Source organism: Tursiops truncatus, chromosome 7 (assembly GCF_011762595.2).
Source record: "Tursiops truncatus isolate mTurTru1 chromosome 7, mTurTru1.mat.Y, whole genome shotgun sequence".
NCBI lineage: Eukaryota > Metazoa > Chordata > Mammalia > Artiodactyla > Delphinidae > Tursiops > Tursiops truncatus.
In genome coordinates this window covers 38,793,536-38,811,749 of record NC_047040.1, presented here as the reverse complement: position 1 = coordinate 38,811,749, position 18,214 = coordinate 38,793,536, and the positions used below count along the sequence as shown (strand labels likewise).

The 18,214-nt window shown below is 40.2% G+C and overlaps 1 protein-coding gene across 11 annotated transcripts in view; it reads right to left on the bottom strand.

The window, feature by feature from the left end:
* HECW2 (HECT, C2 and WW domain containing E3 ubiquitin protein ligase 2) overlaps positions 1-18,214 on the bottom strand; it is a 417,065-nt gene that overhangs the window by 17,446 nt on the left and 381,405 nt on the right. For 9 of the 11 annotated variants that reach the window (XM_033859936.2, XM_073807452.1, XM_073807453.1 and 6 more), the window contains 7 exons: positions 17,693-17,791; positions 14,226-14,355; positions 12,829-12,975; positions 12,024-12,138; positions 9,118-9,203; positions 7,982-8,094; positions 2,171-2,580 (listed from right to left, as the gene is read on the bottom strand). In XM_033859936.2, the coding sequence (XP_033715827.1) occupies positions 2,271-2,580; positions 7,982-8,094; positions 9,118-9,203; positions 12,024-12,138; positions 12,829-12,975; positions 14,226-14,355; positions 17,693-17,791 (1,000 nt within the window). In that variant the 3' untranslated portion in view covers positions 2,171-2,270. Of the gene's footprint in view, positions 1-2,170; positions 2,581-7,981; positions 8,095-9,117; positions 9,204-12,023; positions 12,139-12,828; positions 12,976-14,225; positions 14,356-17,692; positions 17,792-18,214 lie in introns of those variants that run through there. The other 2 variants (XM_073807455.1, XM_073807454.1) reach the window with 2 other exon arrangements.

Sequence of the window (18,214 nt, the reverse complement as noted above, 5' to 3'; positions counted from 1 at the left end):
CCATTTATTCCACGCATTAAAGGGAGCTAGGGACCGGGCGTGGAGCTTGATATGGTACAGGTGCCATTAAACACACCAGGGAACAGAGGAAAGGGGCACGGTAGATGATGAATTCGGAGCTTGCAATCAACATGAGAAATACAAAGCTACCAATCGCACGGAGTGATAAATTCAATGGATGTAATTCAGTGATTGTTTGGTTAGCCTAGATCGATTTATTAACACAAATAAAGGTGTAACTTTTGTTATGATTTTAAAAAAATATTCATAATTTCTTTATGATTCCAATTAATACTTTCTTAGACCATGAGATTTAGGGCAGGAATTCTCACTAAGACTAGTTCACAAATATCTGGGTGACCCGTGGTGGCGCAGCACAACCCCGACCCTCACCAGGTGTTCAATAAATGTGAATCAATGGAAAGGAATTCTATGGCACTTACCACGCCCACTACTCATGTGTCATATACCACTTGGTGGCAGTGATGTTGGTTATCTATTCATCTAAATATCTATTACTTCCTTCTCTCTGTTTCAAAGTCCACATGGACAGAGATCAATTTATGTCTCCCATAAAGTTTTGCATATAATAAATGCATAATGAGTATCTAAAGGCTTGTTGGAGGAATTAGATTTACTAACTAATTAATATCTTATTCTAAAGTCTCATTAGGTTGTCTTGGTTAAAATGCATCTGGATCTATAAATACAATGTGGAATGTTCCCACACTGGGAATTCCTGCACGGGGGATAATTAACAGAAGAAAGTCTTCAAACTATGCCTGGTAATCAGGTCACTTCTCACCTGTGGATGCCCCCTGGGAATAGGTGAACAGTACATACTTTTCAAATGTAAGGATTTAAACCCAATAGAAGAAAACCCAGTAAGGAACTGTTCCAGAATGAGAACTCTTAGAAGCCCAAACAAAATATAAATACCCTGGGTGGACGCAGCACATTTCTTGAACACCTGAAGACTGTAAAATGCCAGGCCAGCTCTGAAGGCTAGGGATTAGGGCCAACAGTCAAAATAGCTGAACTTATTGAATAACGTGTCAGGCATCATTTTAAGCACTTTGTATATGTTATCTCACTTAATCTTCAAAACAACTTCGTAATGTAATTATCAGTACCAATCCCTATTGTTCAGATGAGGGCATAAAGATACAGAAGCGATTTTGGCATATCTTGTCTGGAGTGGTCCAGAGTCAGACCTGAAGTTTAAGAAGTCACTAAAAATACTGAGTACCAATTACGCATTACGACTCAGCACGAGGGGCAAAACCACATTCAATTCAAACAAGGTCCTTGTTCTCACGGGGTTAGATCCTAGAGGGGGAGATAGACAGTCAACAAGTAAACCAATCACTAAACACAACGACTGAACCAAAATAAGTCCTATAAAGGAATTAAGGTATGACAGAGTGGCAGGTACACTGTGGGCAGAAGCCTGAAGTGCCTTTCCGAGCACTGAGCTGAGTCCTTAGGGATGAGAAAGCCAGCCACGTGCAGAACCAGCAGAAAAGAGTTTGGGCAGCAATTTCCAGAGTCTTGAGGCAGAGTTAAGTTTGGCACATTTCCTCAAGAAGGAGGCTGGTGGCTGTAGCTGGCGGGGGGAGAGTGTATGTGTTGAGGTTAGAAGAGTAGGCCAGAGCAGGCCACCCACCTGGCAGTCCTTGGCAAGGAGTACGGATTTTACTCTAAGGCACTGGAGGGGACGAGCAGGGGAGGGAGGTGATCTGGAGATTTCAGAAGCTCCCTCTGGTTGCTGACCACAGAATGAACTACAGGATGTACGAAGAGAAGCAGGTGTGTAGCCAGCAGGCTGCGGCAGTAGCCCCAGGGGAGAGGGGCTGGGGTAGTGGACTAGGGTGGTGGAAGGAGATGAGCCCAAACTAGTTTTTGGTCTTGAAGCCAAAGAGAAGGGGATCACCATTCCTTAACAGCTGCAATGTCTGTCACTCACAAACACACACTTTATGATTTATAGTTGTTGTGACTTGGACGACTCTATTCTGTTGGCAGCAGCAATGCAAACTACTTTCATTCCATTCAGTAATTACAAATTATTTCAGCAGTATTTTACATTCATCACTGGAGTCCTTTTTCAGGCAAAGTAGGTTTTACGATCATCTTACCCACTTCCCAAAGTAAAGACCAATCCAAAAGGTACAGCATATTTAAGGATTTTTAATAAGGTAATATTCCTAGTCATCACTGGTGTATTTTCATTAGCATGTGCTGAACCAATGGCAGAATACAGTATAACCTTAAAATATTATTATAAGACAGTATAAATTGAGTAAGTGGAAAGAAAGGGAAAGGGTGGAAGAGGGCCTTGTATCAGGGATTAAATGATGGAGCAGACTGCCGTGGGACCAGCAGGTGGTGGGGAACTGGGAGACCAAGGGGGGACGTCCCAAGGCAGGCACAATACGGAAAAGTGGTGGTGTCACCAAGCGATCCTCCCAGTGTCCATCACTTGTTCTGGATTTTTTTTTAATTAAAGAAAGTGATACCAGCTCCTCAGTTACTTTCCAATTTCCAAGCTGATAGCTCCAGTAGACAATGCTCTCTGTACTAGAGGAGGAAAAGCTGAATTATTGATAACATTGTAAAGCAGTATTTAATGACATGGAAAGTTATTCATGATTAGTGATATGTGATAAACAAAAAGCAGGTCATAAACAGTATAGGCGCTATGATTGTATTTTGTTTTTAAATGTGTGTCTTGTGTGTGTTATGTTTGTAGAAATGAGTGGAGGTATGTTTAGAGATTATCTCAGTAGTGGACTTTATATATATATATATGTATACATGTATATTTTTATTATATACACACATATATTATTGTATTATATGTATTATATACACAAATATTAAAAAATTTAAACTTCTTGGCATTTTTTGTGAAATATTTTCTTTACATAAGAATAAAAAGCAGAGTTTTAAAAATGAAAATAATGTCTAGCAATATAGGGGTAGGGGAGTGAGAGGTACAAACTATTATGTATAAGAGAAGCTACAAGGATGTATTGTACAACACTGGGAAATAGCCAATATTTTATAACAACTATAAATGGAGTGTAACTTTTAAAAATTGTGAATACTATATTGTACACCTGTAACATATACTATTGTATATCTACTGTACTTTAATTAAAACAATTTTTAATGAAAAATGTCTCATCTTTAAAAAATAGCTTTATCTTTTTAAATTCTATTCCACTGGAAAAGCTGTCTCCCTGAAACATTTCATAATTAACTCTTGCTTCTTATTTTTTAATTTGGGTCAGCATTTCATTTGTAATAATCTCCAGATGCAGCCATTGTCAAAAATGAATGTTTCCTCCCTTTGGCAAAACCAACGCTCCCCCATCACGACTGCGGCTCTCCAACTCCTCTGTCCCATCATCCTACTTGGCAAGAACCTCTGAGATGAACACATAAAGTCTATACCACCCTTGGAGAGAGGATTTGACCTGCATTTTCCTGCTGGCATGTTAGCAGCCTGTTTTTCGGAATGTTTAAGAGCAACTGCAGTAAAGTGAATTTACAGTCTCCTAAGTCCATCAGAGCACAAGGGACCGGAAATCTACAGAAATGCAAAATATAGAGCTAACTACCAACCATGAAGCAGAGGAAGTACAGTTATGTGTTCAGGCTAGAAGCCTCCACAGAGACACCCGTCTGCCTCCATCATTATTTATCATCTGGTCTCCAGTTACTTTATTACCACAAGACAGAAAAAAAAGAGCCATGGATTCAACTTGTACTGGCTTCAGAGACAACGCTATATACTTTAATACACTTCTTGGCCCACATTGTGAGTAGTGCTATTCACTGCTACCGCAGTGTGGGACTAGGAAATATGAGAAAAGAATGAGACTCACATTTGCTTTCTTGAAAGGTTTAAAGGCCTTCAATCATCCGTTTCTAGAAAGATTAAGATGCCCTCCCTTCTGCGGATACTACCTGCCCTCATCCTTTATAGCCACTTCCAAGTCTCCAGGGTACAGCCTCCCATGCCTGACACGAAATGATGCCAAGACCTCTTAGGGAATACACTTTTTAAGTAAGAACAACATTCAACCATTTTGTCTCCAGTGTGTACAAATGTCACATTTTAAATGTTAAACATCATCTTGCTAATAAGAAAAAAGAAATACATTGGGGATGACCAGCTTGAGACAGACCAGTCCTTTAGTTCTGCAACTCAAACCTAGCCGGAAAGATGGCTTCAGTGTATCTGTTCTGACGGTGGGAAAAAATGGACTCAGTCATATAAAACCATCTTTTTCGACCACAGCCAATCTTACAGATCTTTTTCACACTTAAGTAACACCCCACATTTCATAAAGGGTGATGACAACGTTATCAGTAAAGAAATCACTTCTGGGCTTCCCTGGTGGCGCAGTGGTTGAGAGTCCGCCTGCTGATGCAGGGGACGCGGGTTCGTGCCCCAGTCTGGGAGGATCCCACATGCCGCGGAGCGGCTGGGCCCGTGAGCCATGGCCGCTGAGCCTGCGCATCCGGAGCCTGTGTTCTGCAGTGGGAGAGGCCACAGCAGTGGGAGGCCCACGTACCGCAAAAAAAAAAAAACCCAAACAACAACAAAAAAAAACCCAAACAAACAAACAAAAAGAAATCACTTCTGATAAAACTATATGGTCATGCATTGAAGTTTTCCTTTTGTGTTTTTCCTCCAAATGTACTTTTTTTGTGGAGCACATTTTAATAGTTTCAGCAGTATGGTGGCTCACAGAAGATTCACAATAAAAGGTTTAAAAGAACAAAGAGAACACACTGTCCCTAAGAACTTTCATACACATTATCTCACTCACTTGTCGCAAATACTCTTTGAGCATGGCATCGTTATTCCTACTCTTCAGAGGTGGATCAAGGCTCTTAGGATCACATTGCTAGTGTATCACAGGGCTTAGGTCTGCATTCATGCCTCCTAACAAGGCTCTATAAATTGATGAACTGTGAATTAGAATAGCCAAGTGGCTCTTTCTTCCTGCTGGACCTAAAAAGTCAGGGCTTGTTAGAGACAAGGTATGAAAATGGTCTGCTTGCCTAATGTGCCTCATATCATCTTTATGTATGGCTATTTTATAATCTAGGTAGAGCTAGGAATCTAGAACCTAGAGCCTTAGGTCATAGTGCAGAAAGGAAGAAACAACAACGCTTGTTGCTCAACCGTATGTATGCAACAATGTGAAGAAACCCACCATTTATGATGACTCAGCACACGAACTTCCTGGAGCTCCAGGCGGAAGCAGACAAGTGAATAGGGCCCGACCCCCAAGATTCTTCAGCAACCTGTTGGTGCTACTTATTGCTCCACTAAACCTAATATACCACCCCTTCTCTGGCCATTTAAAGATGGAGAAATGGAGGCCCAGAGATCAAGTGATCTTCTAGGTCCCAGAGTTAGCTGGTGGCAGAGGTGGGCAAGAACCCAGGTGGTCTAACTCCCAACCCTGTGTGCTCTTTCCAATATGCTACAGTCTGACATATATTACAGACAATGGTGACAGAAATCATAATGGCAGCCACCATCGACTGGATGCTTACTCAGGGCAAGGGTCAGTAGTAAATGTTTTATATGAACGATTTCCCTTAATCTTCAGAATTACTAACCTACAAGGTAGATGAGGAAACAGAGGCTGAGAACAATTAGGCAACATCTCCAAGAGCCCACTGTGGGCAAGTAACAGAACTGGGATAGAGTCCAGTCTCTCTGAAGCTTAAGTTTGTTGTTTATACCAAATTGCCTTTCTCTGCTCATCAGGTTTGGTGAAAATTACAGTGATTAAATATGAACAGCTGATATATCTGCCTATGGTTACAGTTTATTCCGTCTACTTTACATAAGCAAGTCTTTACAAAAACAGATTTCAAGAGGAAGAACACAATTCATCTGTCCTTTCCTGCCTCTTTAATGCTAATCCTTGAGTTTCTCAGAAAAGTGAAAGGTCCTACTCAGGTACTGTAAATCTGCTTTTGAGTTGCAAATTTGGTCTGAGGGGAAAAAAGCGTGATTCAGACATAAACAAAATAAAGTACTTCTTTAAATAATGAAATTAAAGTCTCTTACATTTGGAACACCAGGTAAGCCAGCTAATTACTTAGGTGTTTGGATGCAGTGCCTCTGTTCACAGACTGACACGCACCCAAAGCGACTGAAGAGGCTCAGGCAGCCCTGAGCTTGCTCTATTCATTGCTCTCTGTATCTGTATTTTCAGCATGCTTTTTTTCACATGTTGATGCTTAGAACGTTATTCTTAAGAACCAGTGTTGTGCAATTGCTAAGAAGACAGTCTTGTTAACAGGTTTCTCAAAGTCACTTGTAAAGTTGTCCCTTGGTATCCCCAGGGCATTGGTTCCAGGGCTCCCTCAGGGAATACCAAAATCTCGGATGCTCAAATATAAAATGGCATGTTATTTGAATATAATTTATGCACATCCTCCTGTATACTTTAAATCATCTCTAGATTGCTTGAAATACCTAATACAATGTAAATGTATGTAAATAGTTGCCATAACATAGCAAAATTCAAGTTTTGCTTTTTGGAACTTTCTGGAACACCCTCCCCACCCCCCACCCAGTATGCGGGCCTCTCACTGTTGTGGCCTCTCCCGTTGCAGAGCACAGGCTCCGGACGCGCAGGCTCAGCGGCCATGGCTCGCAGGCTCAGCAGCCATGGCTCATGGGCTCAGCCGCTCTGCGGCATGTGGGATCTTCCAGGACTGGGTCACGAACCCGTGTCCCCTACATCGGCAGGCGGACTCTCAACCACTGCACCACCAGGGAAGCCCTCTAGAAATTTTTTTAAAAAATATTTTTGACCTGTAATTGGTTGAATCTGTGGTTGGTTGAATCCGCGGATACAGAGGGCTGACTGTACTTAAACAAACTCAGGATAACATCTTGAGGAAACTAATATCATCACTTGGGAAGATTTAACCTCCCCAGATTGCAATTTCATTATTAGTAAAATGAGAGGCAATCCTTTTTACCTCAAAAATTCAATATATTACTGCTGACTAGATAAAGGAGTTCTGAAACCAACTGTTCTCTACTCCTCTTTTGTTCATTTGCTCCCTCCTTTTCTTTTGCTTCAGCTCCAGTTTGCTCCATTCCCCACAAAACACTTTTTTTTTTACTCACAAAGACTGCCTTACTAGTCTCTTACATTTATTAGTAGCAGCAGAAAAGCAAATTTTTCCACTCCAAGGAAATGTATCATCTTATTACAAATGAGAGTACAATGCAGAGAGCATTCCCAGGGAGGTAAGGCATGTATGATAGAGACTGAAGAGGCACAGAGCACAATTACATGATTTAATATTCCTTAGAAACCACAATGGTCATTTTTAGTGAAGGGATTCTAAATAGTTACCAATGATAAACTTAAAACTAGAGCTTCTGGAAACGTAAATTAGAGCCACAATCATAAGAAGCCACAAGTATGATGACCAATGTTGCTTTTCCTGTTGCTAACAAGTGCTTTGGTTCTGTTGCGTTTTGTATTTTAAGATATGTACGTATGAATATACGCTATTGATACTATGTATAAAATAGATAACTAATGAGAATCTACTGTATAGCACAGGGAACTCTAGTCAGTGCTCTGTGGTGGCCTAAATGGGAAGGAAATCCAGAAAAGAGGGAATATATGTATACGTATAGCTGATTCACTTTGGTGTACAGTAGAGAGTAACACAATATTGTAAAGCAACTATACTCCAATAAAAATAAAAAAAGATATGTATGTATGTATTCCAAGTATGACCAGGAAGACCTTTTTTCCTTCATTTAAAAAGGTAATCTGAGGTAAATTCATTCTAAAAGTTTTTTCCACTCTCCCAAACTTTCAGCATAAAAATGGTAATAAATCTATATATATATATATATACTAAAGGTCCTACCTAGAACACTGTAGTGACAGTAAAGAAATATCTTCTACTTTACCTGGGAAGAGCGGTGATTTTCCCCCATTTCTCCACACAGAATCTTCTTGGGCCGTTACTCCCTCGGAGAGAAGCAAATCCTTCATAGGGAATGCTGGATGTGCCTGTAACAAACTATCAACCCAAGAAAACAGAAGGAGACGGTGAAGCCAAGAGACCAGGCTCCAGGCAAGGTTGACATCGTTCATGTGCAGAGGTGCTGGGGAAGAGCAGCCTGCTGCTCACTGGTGGAAAAGCTCAAAAGATAAAACTTTATAGACATAGAATAGCTGTAACACGAGAATTCTGACAAAGAGCTGGAGAATACCAAGGAAGGACAGAACATTATAAAGAGAAAGAGGATGCGGAGGATTTGTAGAAGATACAGCGTCCTGTACAGCTGACCAGCTTAGAAGCTCAAACCATGTATACTTCCCATTCGAGATTAATAAAGTGGGCGTATCGATGAACCTAAGTCAACTTAGCATTAGTCCCTGATCGAACTGAGGTGAATGAAAAACAAAAAGAACTTCTAGTCCTGCAAATTTGAGACCCAGATCTGTGACCCAAAGGAGCCAAGATCCAGCCTACTGGTAAGGCTTTGCCTGAGTGACCAAAAGGCTTCCTCATGTCTGATATTTCTTTAGCTGCAACCAACCAGCAATTGCCCTGTATAACTATAAACACCACAAGAAAATGAGTTAGTTTTCCCAGTATTCTTAAACTTCAATATTATCTCAAATTTGTGGAATGTTAGATGGAAGAAAAGAGAGGACTCTTTATCAAGGAACTGGGTCACTTCTTAAGGGACTGAAGATTATCTCCTTCAGTTGCCAGGGATGCTGGCCTGCAGAGTACCCAGGGACCTCTTGTGGAAGGGATCCAACTGCTGTAAAGGCAGACGCTGTTGCTGGGATTCTTGGATGGGAGTTGGTACTTCCTCACAACTCTAATGACATGCTTGGACTAGGTTGGGGATGTTCTGCATAGTGATGGAACCACAGACCCACACAGTCAGGAGAGTCTGAAGACAGTATATCCCGAATATGTAGATAAACCTAAATGTATTTACTGAGTATACTTAGCAGTTATTAAAAATTTGCAATTCCAAAAATAACTATATTAATGCATTAAAAAGATGAACTGATGGCATCTTACCTGTAACAACCTTAGTCGTTGTTCATTGTTGAATCTTTCCACTGCAGCCCAGAACCACCGAATTACAATATGATTGTCATGATATCCTATCAAAGCAATCATGAAAGCCCGTGTTACTTTGAGTTTTCTATCTTAAGTCACCACGACACTGGCAAGTCGACAAAAGACCCCCAGACATAAATCATCATCTTGGATTCGTTAAAGGTTATTTATAATTTAAGACCAAGGAATTACACTGTAAATGTGATCACATGAGTGTCAGAAGTTAAACAAAACACTAAGTGAAACCAAGAAACCTCTGTTTCCATTTAGTGGTCACTAAATGAAGCTAGCGGAGGGAAGAAAACAAATGAGTTATTTTAACCATACCGTTTCTGAAAAATATAACTGCTGTTACTGGAAATGTTTAACCCTTTTGGTCATTTATTTAAGAAATAATTTTCTAGCGCTGCTATGCCAAGCAGTGTCCTAAGTTTGGGGGACAATGGCAAAGGAAATAGTCCCTCACAGGGCTTCTGGTAAAGGAGAGACATAAATCAAATAATTATTCAAATCAATATATAATTGCAAACCATTTTAAAACTATATATTATGTTCATATTTTAAAAGCAAATTACTTTTTATTAATAAAAAGGGAAAATAAGTTTATTACTTTAACTCCTTCAACTAATAAATCTCAATCATCAACCTAAATGTTACTTTTATTCCATACTTTACTAGAATTTAATAAAATGTCAAAAGTATCATCCCACAGGTGGATTGAGGAAGTAGCTGTGGATTCTAAAACCTTCTGCCGAGAAAAATTAAGTTCAGAGAGAAGGCTGACGAGGATTAAGGCACAGTTAGTGATTCAAACCAATTAGCTGACATAGTCAATGTATAGAGAGCTACTCTAATTCTGAGTCAGCAGTAGTTAAGTCCTAAATAGAAGGTAGGTAGAAACCATTTTCATTCAAATTTTTCCTCACATGTTTCCGTGGCTGTAGGATTTGGGGAGAATCTTGCCTTACTGTTTACCATTTGATCAGCGATGCCCTTGGAGAAGAAAGGGATCCAAATGAAGCGTAAATACAACTAGACTGGACACGGAGATGCATAGGCTCCTTGTCCTGCCTTTGGCAAAGACCAGCTGTTTGGTGCTGAGCAAATACTTTTCTAATCTATAAAATAAGTGCGTTGGCTCTTTATAGCTTTAAAGTTTTCTGACCCTTTGAATCAGCCCTTTTATGCCTCTCCTTTGCTGTCTGTGCCAAACCATTTGGAGAAGGAGGAGGAGTGAAAATGTCTCATCCTATTCTCTAGAAACAGCTGCCCTGTGAACATATGGCAAATGGCAGCAAAGCCGCCCCTTCATTCAGTGCCAAGTAGCTGGGTTAGCAAACATGGCAGCTGGGCATGTCGCCATTTTCCTGCCCCCTTCCCCCAGCCCTCTCCTCTCAAGGATTTCACTTGATAAGACTGACAATAATCATAGAAATAGGGACTCCATTAGTCATATACAGTGAATAAAAGTCTATACCGTGTAAATACAAAACTGGCTGACTTGATGAATGGCATTGCTATTAGAATCTCCTGGGGTTTGGGGACGGGGGGAAGGAATGAGCTAATAGCATTTATGGTAAGATGTAAGTTATGTAGCATGTTGGAGAAACTGTGTTCTAGTTAGTGAAAATAGTTAACAAAGTTATAATAGCCAAGGTCATATTTGGATTATACACGGGGCCAATTGGAAAAGAGTTATTACAGCAACTGGACTTCAGAAATAGCAGCAATGGACACTGCAGTTTAATATCATCTTTCAGAGAAAATGGACGGGCAAGGCCAGCCCAGGGCAACAGTGATGGGCTGGAAGAGCCAAGCAGAGGCCAAAACAAAAGCAACTGAGCCAACGTTAAGGTATTTTTTTGTACTCCAAACTTTTTAATTGTTGTTTTTTTTCTAAATCTCTGTTTCAATTTACAGATAATTGGAGAACCGCTCAGCTCTCATTTTAGTCTAAGTGATTAATTCAGTGACTTAAAGATTGTATTCTTCACTCTCCAAGTTCAGAACCACTGCTAACCTCTTACATTCTGAGTTCAAAAACAAAAACAAAAACCAACCGTCATTTGTCACGACTTTCTGAACACTTTATAACACTACAATAAATTTCAGAAAATGTATTCTTTCTTTGATTAAAAGTATTGAATAAAACTTTAACTCTGGGTTAGCATCAGGTCCCTTTCCATGCGTCTTGATTCAGCAAATGTCACAGGCTTCGATGCCAATTACTAATTGAAAATTTGTATTGATCTACAGAAGTGCCAGTCCTAAAACTTCCCATTTGGTGACGTGTGTAGTTTTTAACTAACCTTACAGCAGTTTCCTTTTCAGTTGAACTTAATGCTTGAATTTTAGAAGGGCTTGTTCAAGAAACTTGAAATCTGAGAACCATATCTTACTCCATTCACGTGTTTCAACTGTGAATTACAACTGGTAAGCAGTTCAAGTGAAATGTAGAAAAACTGTGTTTGTTCATTAAGAAGCTCAGAGGGTATGCCTCTTCAGGTTTGAGGATGAAGGCAGAATAGGTGGAGTTTGACCAGCTGGGTATGAGCTCCCTGGTGCTTCACTAACACCACCATAAAACCATTAATTGATGTTCCTATGGCCACATTCCTTCACTAACAATTAAGAATTACGACATCCTTAGATGGTGTGTAAACAGCTCTCCTTCCACTTGACAGATGAGGTAGCTAGGGAAAGAAGGGCATGTACCTTGCCCAAGGTCTCAAAGGAGCCTGCATCAGACCTATGATTAGAGTGCAAGTGCCTCTGTCTGTCCTGGATCCAGGCCAACGTGCCAAACCGCTTGCTTCCCTCTAATCTGAAACTTTAAATCCAGCCATCTATAAGTCAAATTTCACCTCCTCTATATTCTGTGTTGTTCCTCCAATCACTTAGGTCTATTTCAGCTGTGCCTGCGATGACCAGTTCTAGTTCTCTCGCATCAAAAACAGATACCAGCCTGGCATCCACGACCTGTGGAATAAAAAGAATATAGGACATGGCTTAAGAACCTGGAGAAGCCTCAGCTATAATTAAGCCTCATCAGAAAAGGAGGGCACAGGGAGTGTTGGGAATACTATGGGTGTATTCTGTGGAGGCACTTTAAAACATGTAAAGCTCTCTATAAATATATTTTTAGTACAAGGTTGATGAGGTTTTCAACAGAATTTTTGTTTTATAATTGGTCACTGATTAATCCAGTTTTTTTTTTCTCTTTGGGAGAAGATCTAGTGCTCCAGTCACTTTCACAGTTTATTTTTATTTTAGCTATGGCTTTTTCACAGAAGAAGTCATATGGAAGACTTGTTACAACTCATTCTGACCCTCAGATACGATCATTTCACATATCAGGCATGAGATCTGATTACACATATCTAAGCATGAGTAAAATGCGTGACTTAAACGTTATGAGTGGTCATTAAATCGTCAAATGCTATTTGAATGCAGGTCATTTTATTTCAGTGATTTCTTGTAACAGGGCAATAAGCTTTTTTTGTGTTCTTAAAACATACAGGAAAAATTGTTGAAGTGTTTGAACTGAAATAGCAACGGTAAATATACCAAAGAGAAATGGAAATATTGCACACATATGAAGTACAGTGAAGTGGACCAAGGTATTGCTGACATCAGACTGAGAGCCCCACTCCTGCTGATTGTCTTTACCTCATAAAAGCCACGCACTAAGCTCTCTGTTTGCTGCACAACACCCCTCTCAATCCTCCATTTCACCATCCTCTCGATGTACTCCTTCTTATTCTTCTCCGTGACTGGGATGTTAGCACCCCCTGGTTTTAATTCTCGTTCGGTAATCTGTGATTAAAAAACAAAAGGACTGACCATAAAGCAATACTCTTGATGTTGTAAGACCACTGCTACCAATGAGCTGGAATCAGCCAGCTACCTGTCTCTGCCCTGGCCCGGGTACATCCCACAAGCAGGGTGTGTGGCACCAGCACAGAGCCCAGGCACCCACTGATGCTCAGGGAAAGCTAAGTAATGAGCAGACGTCTGAGAGCCTCAGTGGTTGAAAATATATGTGTTGCGGGGCTTCCCTGGTGGCGCAGTGGTGGAGAGTCCACCTGCTGATGCAGGGGACGCGGGTTCGTGCCCCGGTCTAGGAAGATCCCACATGCCGCGGAGCGGCTGGGCCCATGAGCCATGGCCGCTGAGCCTGCGCATCCGGAGCCTGTGCTCTGCAATGGGAGAGGCCACAACAGTGAGAGGCCCGCATATCGTAAAAAATATATATATATGTGTTGCAAGGTTAAGCTTTAAATCCTGATTAAACAAATAAGTCTTTTAAATGGAAACAAAAGGGCTCCAGATTCTGTCCCACTGCTATTTGAATGTTTGACAAAAAGACATTTTCACAAATTCCTTTAGGATTCACAATCAACTACATATAGAAAGCCAATATTTAGGTAAACGTTTACCTTAAGGAAGCAGAATTACATTCAAGTGAATGTTAAACTGAGAACTTCTTTTCCAAAATATGAAATTCAGGAGACCAGCCAAGTATTAATGTTTAACTAAGAATATTAATTATGAATTAGCATATAATTTCTGAAAATCTTTTGACCAACTCTTCTACCAACTTTTTAAAAAAACAATATGTTTCCAAACGTTCACCAAAATATTGTTTACTTTCCCTCAGCTTCAAAACAATCCATTTCAGTTGTTAAACATGAATGAGAGGTAAGTACAAGGGCCAATTAAATAATTTAATATTCAACTCTGGGGTAGCATGGATATTTAAAAGCTGTATTTGGTACAAGGCACATTCTAATATCTTATGAGGATATTTTAGTTGGAAATAAAAAGATTGTTTACAACATACAAATAGTGCAGTCTACAAATTAGAAAATTTTATTTTAATCTGAAGTCGGCATTAGAATAACCTTTATAACCAAGAATATTGTAACTGTACATAAACCTGGGTTTAAACCACCCAACCAACCACAAATAAATAAGCATCTGATCTTAGGCCACTGAATTAATTCTTCACCAACCAATAGCCTTCAATTACCACACTTAGTCACCAGTTATTCACACACACAGACCTGCCCAAAAACTTCTTCGTTCACAGTGAACGTGAGGTCCAGGATGTCATGGATGTCATTGTCTTTCATCCACTGCAGGCTCTGGTGAAATTCTTCATCAAGGTATTCTAGATCACTCAGGTCACAGAGACTAAGATGATAAACAGATAGAAAAAAAAAAAAATGTAGTCATGGCTATTAGCAAAAACCCAGAGTTGTGAGGAAAGAAACTAAGAAATAATGACAAGAACAAGATCAACTAAAACAGGCAGTGATTTCTGGAATGTTCTTCGTCAAAGTTAGTAACCAAACCAGTGAAATAATTCAGAAATTTGACATAAAATTGAAAAATTCTGATATATAAAATGCCTTAGGAATCACTCAGTTTGTTTTGTCTTTTAAGACACAGAACTGGAGGTGCAAAGAGTGGCTGTCATTTGCACAGTCACCCACGATTAATGCCAGAGCTGGAAATGGAACTCGAGTTGACAACTTGGGTTCAGTATTCTTTGGCTATGTTATACAATCTTAAATTATCATTCTCCTAATTAGAAATTCTTCGTATGTTTCTATACTGTACTTTAACTTTTTTTTAAAAGACTAGATTCCGTGATCCACATTCACATACATCCCTTTTTTCTGCATGGTTCTTATTCTTTCTGTGATTCTGAAAACTGAAAGCTACAGAATTGCTCTACAGTTATAATGGTTTTCTAAGAGAAGATCTACATGAGGTGGAGTTACTATTATATGACCCTGTTGTAAGATGGTAGCAATTGATTTGCTTTAGTTGTCTTGAAACTTCCTCCCATCAGTCCAATTTCAAAGACCATTTTGTTTAGTTCAGTCTACACATGTATTAGGCATCAAGTATGTGCCAAGTATCTTAATAGCTACTTGATAAACAGTTACTGCCCTCAAGGAGCTAATGGTCTAGTGGGAGAGACAGGGACACAAATAGATAAGTTAACGTAAGGTGATAAGTGATAGCCTAGGGTGGGTAACACTTATTATTAGTGCACTTCTTTATATGTACATTACACTTCAGTTAAAAAAAAAAAAGATAAGGTAGATATAGGGACCTCCCACAGCAAACATGCAAAGCATTTACTTTGACCTGGAGATTTAGAAGAAGCCGTTTGGAGCAGATGATACCTATATTAAAGTTTGCAGGATGTTTCAAGCTAGAGAGGTAAAGGGGAATGGATGAAAAGGAGAAGAAGGGGAAAAAGAGAGACAGGAGAAGAAGACAACCTGAACAAAGCACAAAGGGATGGAGTATACAGATGTTCCAAGCATACTGGCAGCACCAGAGAGTTAACCACAAGACAGAATGTCTAGAGAATGAGGCTGGAAAGGTAGCTGGGAGCAGGTCTGAACGTCATTCTAAGGAGCTTGGTGATTCAGAACTACTGAAAGGTTTTAAAACAGGGAATGACATGGTGAGACATGAGATGTGACTTTAAATTGTTCTTCTGGAAGTGGCAGTGTTGAGGATTACTTAAAATTGGGGGGTGGAAACCAATTAATAGATCACTACAGTAATCTGGCCAAAATAAGATAAGGATTTTAATTAGGGCACAGCTATTAGGGTAGAGAAGATGAATTTAAGAATTATTTAGGAGGTGAATGTGGAAATTAATAAATGGTTTTACTGGGTAGTATAAAGAAGTATATCTAAAACAGGATGGCAAATGAACTCAAGTTACAAGACAACTCTGATTCATTGGCAGTCTTGAGGGCCAAAAGTTGAAAAATTCCTGAGGCTACAACGAGTTCAGCAGGAAAAAGTACCTAAATGATTTGTGACCTGTACCATGGGAATGGGGTGGGAGGTGGGGAAGAGAAGAAATTGTGCTGTGTATTCACCATCCCTGTTTGAGGATGACGCCCAATTTCTGACCAGAGTGACTTGAGAATGTTGGCACCTTGATCTGTGACTGGGCATATAAGGGAGAAGGTACATTTTTAGGTCAGGAGAAATTGATGAGTCTAGTTTTAACCATGTTGATTCTGAGGTGCCTGTGAGACATACAAGAGGAGATATTCAGTGGAATGTTGACCGCTTGAGCCTACGACTCAAGGGAGATCATGTCTGTGGGTGCGGATTGGAGAGTAGATGAGACAGGTAAAGAGATAGCCCATGAGAGCACACAGAGAGAGGAAAGCAAGGGGACAAGAATGGAAGCTTCAGGAACATTGAGGTTTAAGGGCAAGTCAGGACATCCACAAAGGAGGCATAAAAGTGAAAGGAGAACCAGGAGAGCAGTGTCACATAGGCCAGTGAAGGAAGAACGCAAGAGAAATGGGTGGTGGGGTTGGGAGGGGTCAACAGTATCAAAAGCAGCAGAATGGTCTATTAAGATAAAGACTAAAAAACATTCTTTAAAAGCTTCCATAGGTTATTGGTGGGAAAAAAAGCCAGGCTAAAATGTGTTGAGGGTGTGTCAACAGTCAGTGTAGACTACTCTTTCAGGAAGCTTAAATGGAAAATGAGAGATAAGGCAATGAAATGGGAAGGTGCAAATGGGCCAGAAGAACCAGAGAGGCAGAAGTCAGTGTCCAGGTGCCCAGGACTTCATCGGTCCATATACCAAAAGGGAGGATGGCAAAGGTCTTCCTACTGACCCTCTTTAAGAACTATTAGAAATACTTTGCTTTCAATTGAGCTCTAGGCTTCCATTTTGACAGAAAGCAGATACATGGCCTTGGTTAAGGAATGAGCTGGTCAGAGCCATGCCATCATTCTGTGTTTTCTCATTGCAAGTTTGAGCTACTACCCTCACAGATAGTTGCCTTCTTCTGTTCATCCTTGAAAATGACTACTGATTCTAGGACAGAAACTGTTTGCTCTACATTTCACAATAATTGCAATCTTTCATTGTGCTAACAATGAAGAAAAAATTCTGTGAATGCTAAATTTTCATCTGCCATCGTAAATGACTGTCTTGCATATAGAGAGATCTCAAGATAAATATGAGACTTTAAAAATATCGCACACCTCTAACAAACAAACACATTTAAAAAAAAAGAGAATGAAAATATGAACCAAGAATAAACAGTTGAAAGTTTGCATAAAGCAAAATGTAAAATGCATCTTGTGAAAGATGGGGGGCTGTGAGTCACCAAGACTAAGCCACAACTATTCTATTAATAATCGGCATTAATACCACAGGAATTCCAGCACTGTATTTGAAGTACAAGTGTTTTGAAGACACATGTGTAGCAACAAATGAGAATGAATTATTCAGAGTGGAGCAAAACTAAGCCTTTGGGAGCAAGACAGGAATAAAGGAACAGAAGCTGGAAAAATCCAGTAACCACTTTTGAAATTATATTAGTTGATTAGTTTCAGAAATCTAAATCACTATTAAGTAATAGATTTGAGATAGTGAGCCGATAAATGACATTGTCAAAAGACCCCTTTTGATAAAGGAAATATTACATTCTTTACATGCTAATTACATAAGCAATAAAAACACTCTTACATTCTGAGAAGAGCCTTATAAAAGGGCCGTGTGAAGAAGGCATCCAACAAATACTGGTGAATTAGTGCAAGACCAAGGATCCTACCACTGAACCGGAACCTGTGAAGGAAAAGCAGGAGATGGCTTACACATCATGGAGCAATTTCTTTCCTTTTTTTTTTTGCGGTACGCAGGCCTCTCACTGTTGTGGCCTCTCCCATTGCGGAGCACAGGCTCTGGACGCGCAGGCTCAGCGGCCATGGCTCACGGGCCCCACGTGGGATCTTCCCGGACCAGGGCACGAACCCGTGTCCCCTGCATCGGCAGGCGGACTCTCAACCACGGCGCCACCAGGGAAGCCCCATGGAGCAATTTCTGAACGGTTCAATTTGCTCTCAAGAATGCTTTCCAGCTCTAATCATCTAAGTTTGTCCATGAGAGTCTGTGTGCACTGCAGGCTGGGTCTTCATTAGGCTGATAGTCACATCTCCTTGTAGAAGAAATCTGTTTCACTCTGATGTTCAGAGAGATACTGCTCCACTT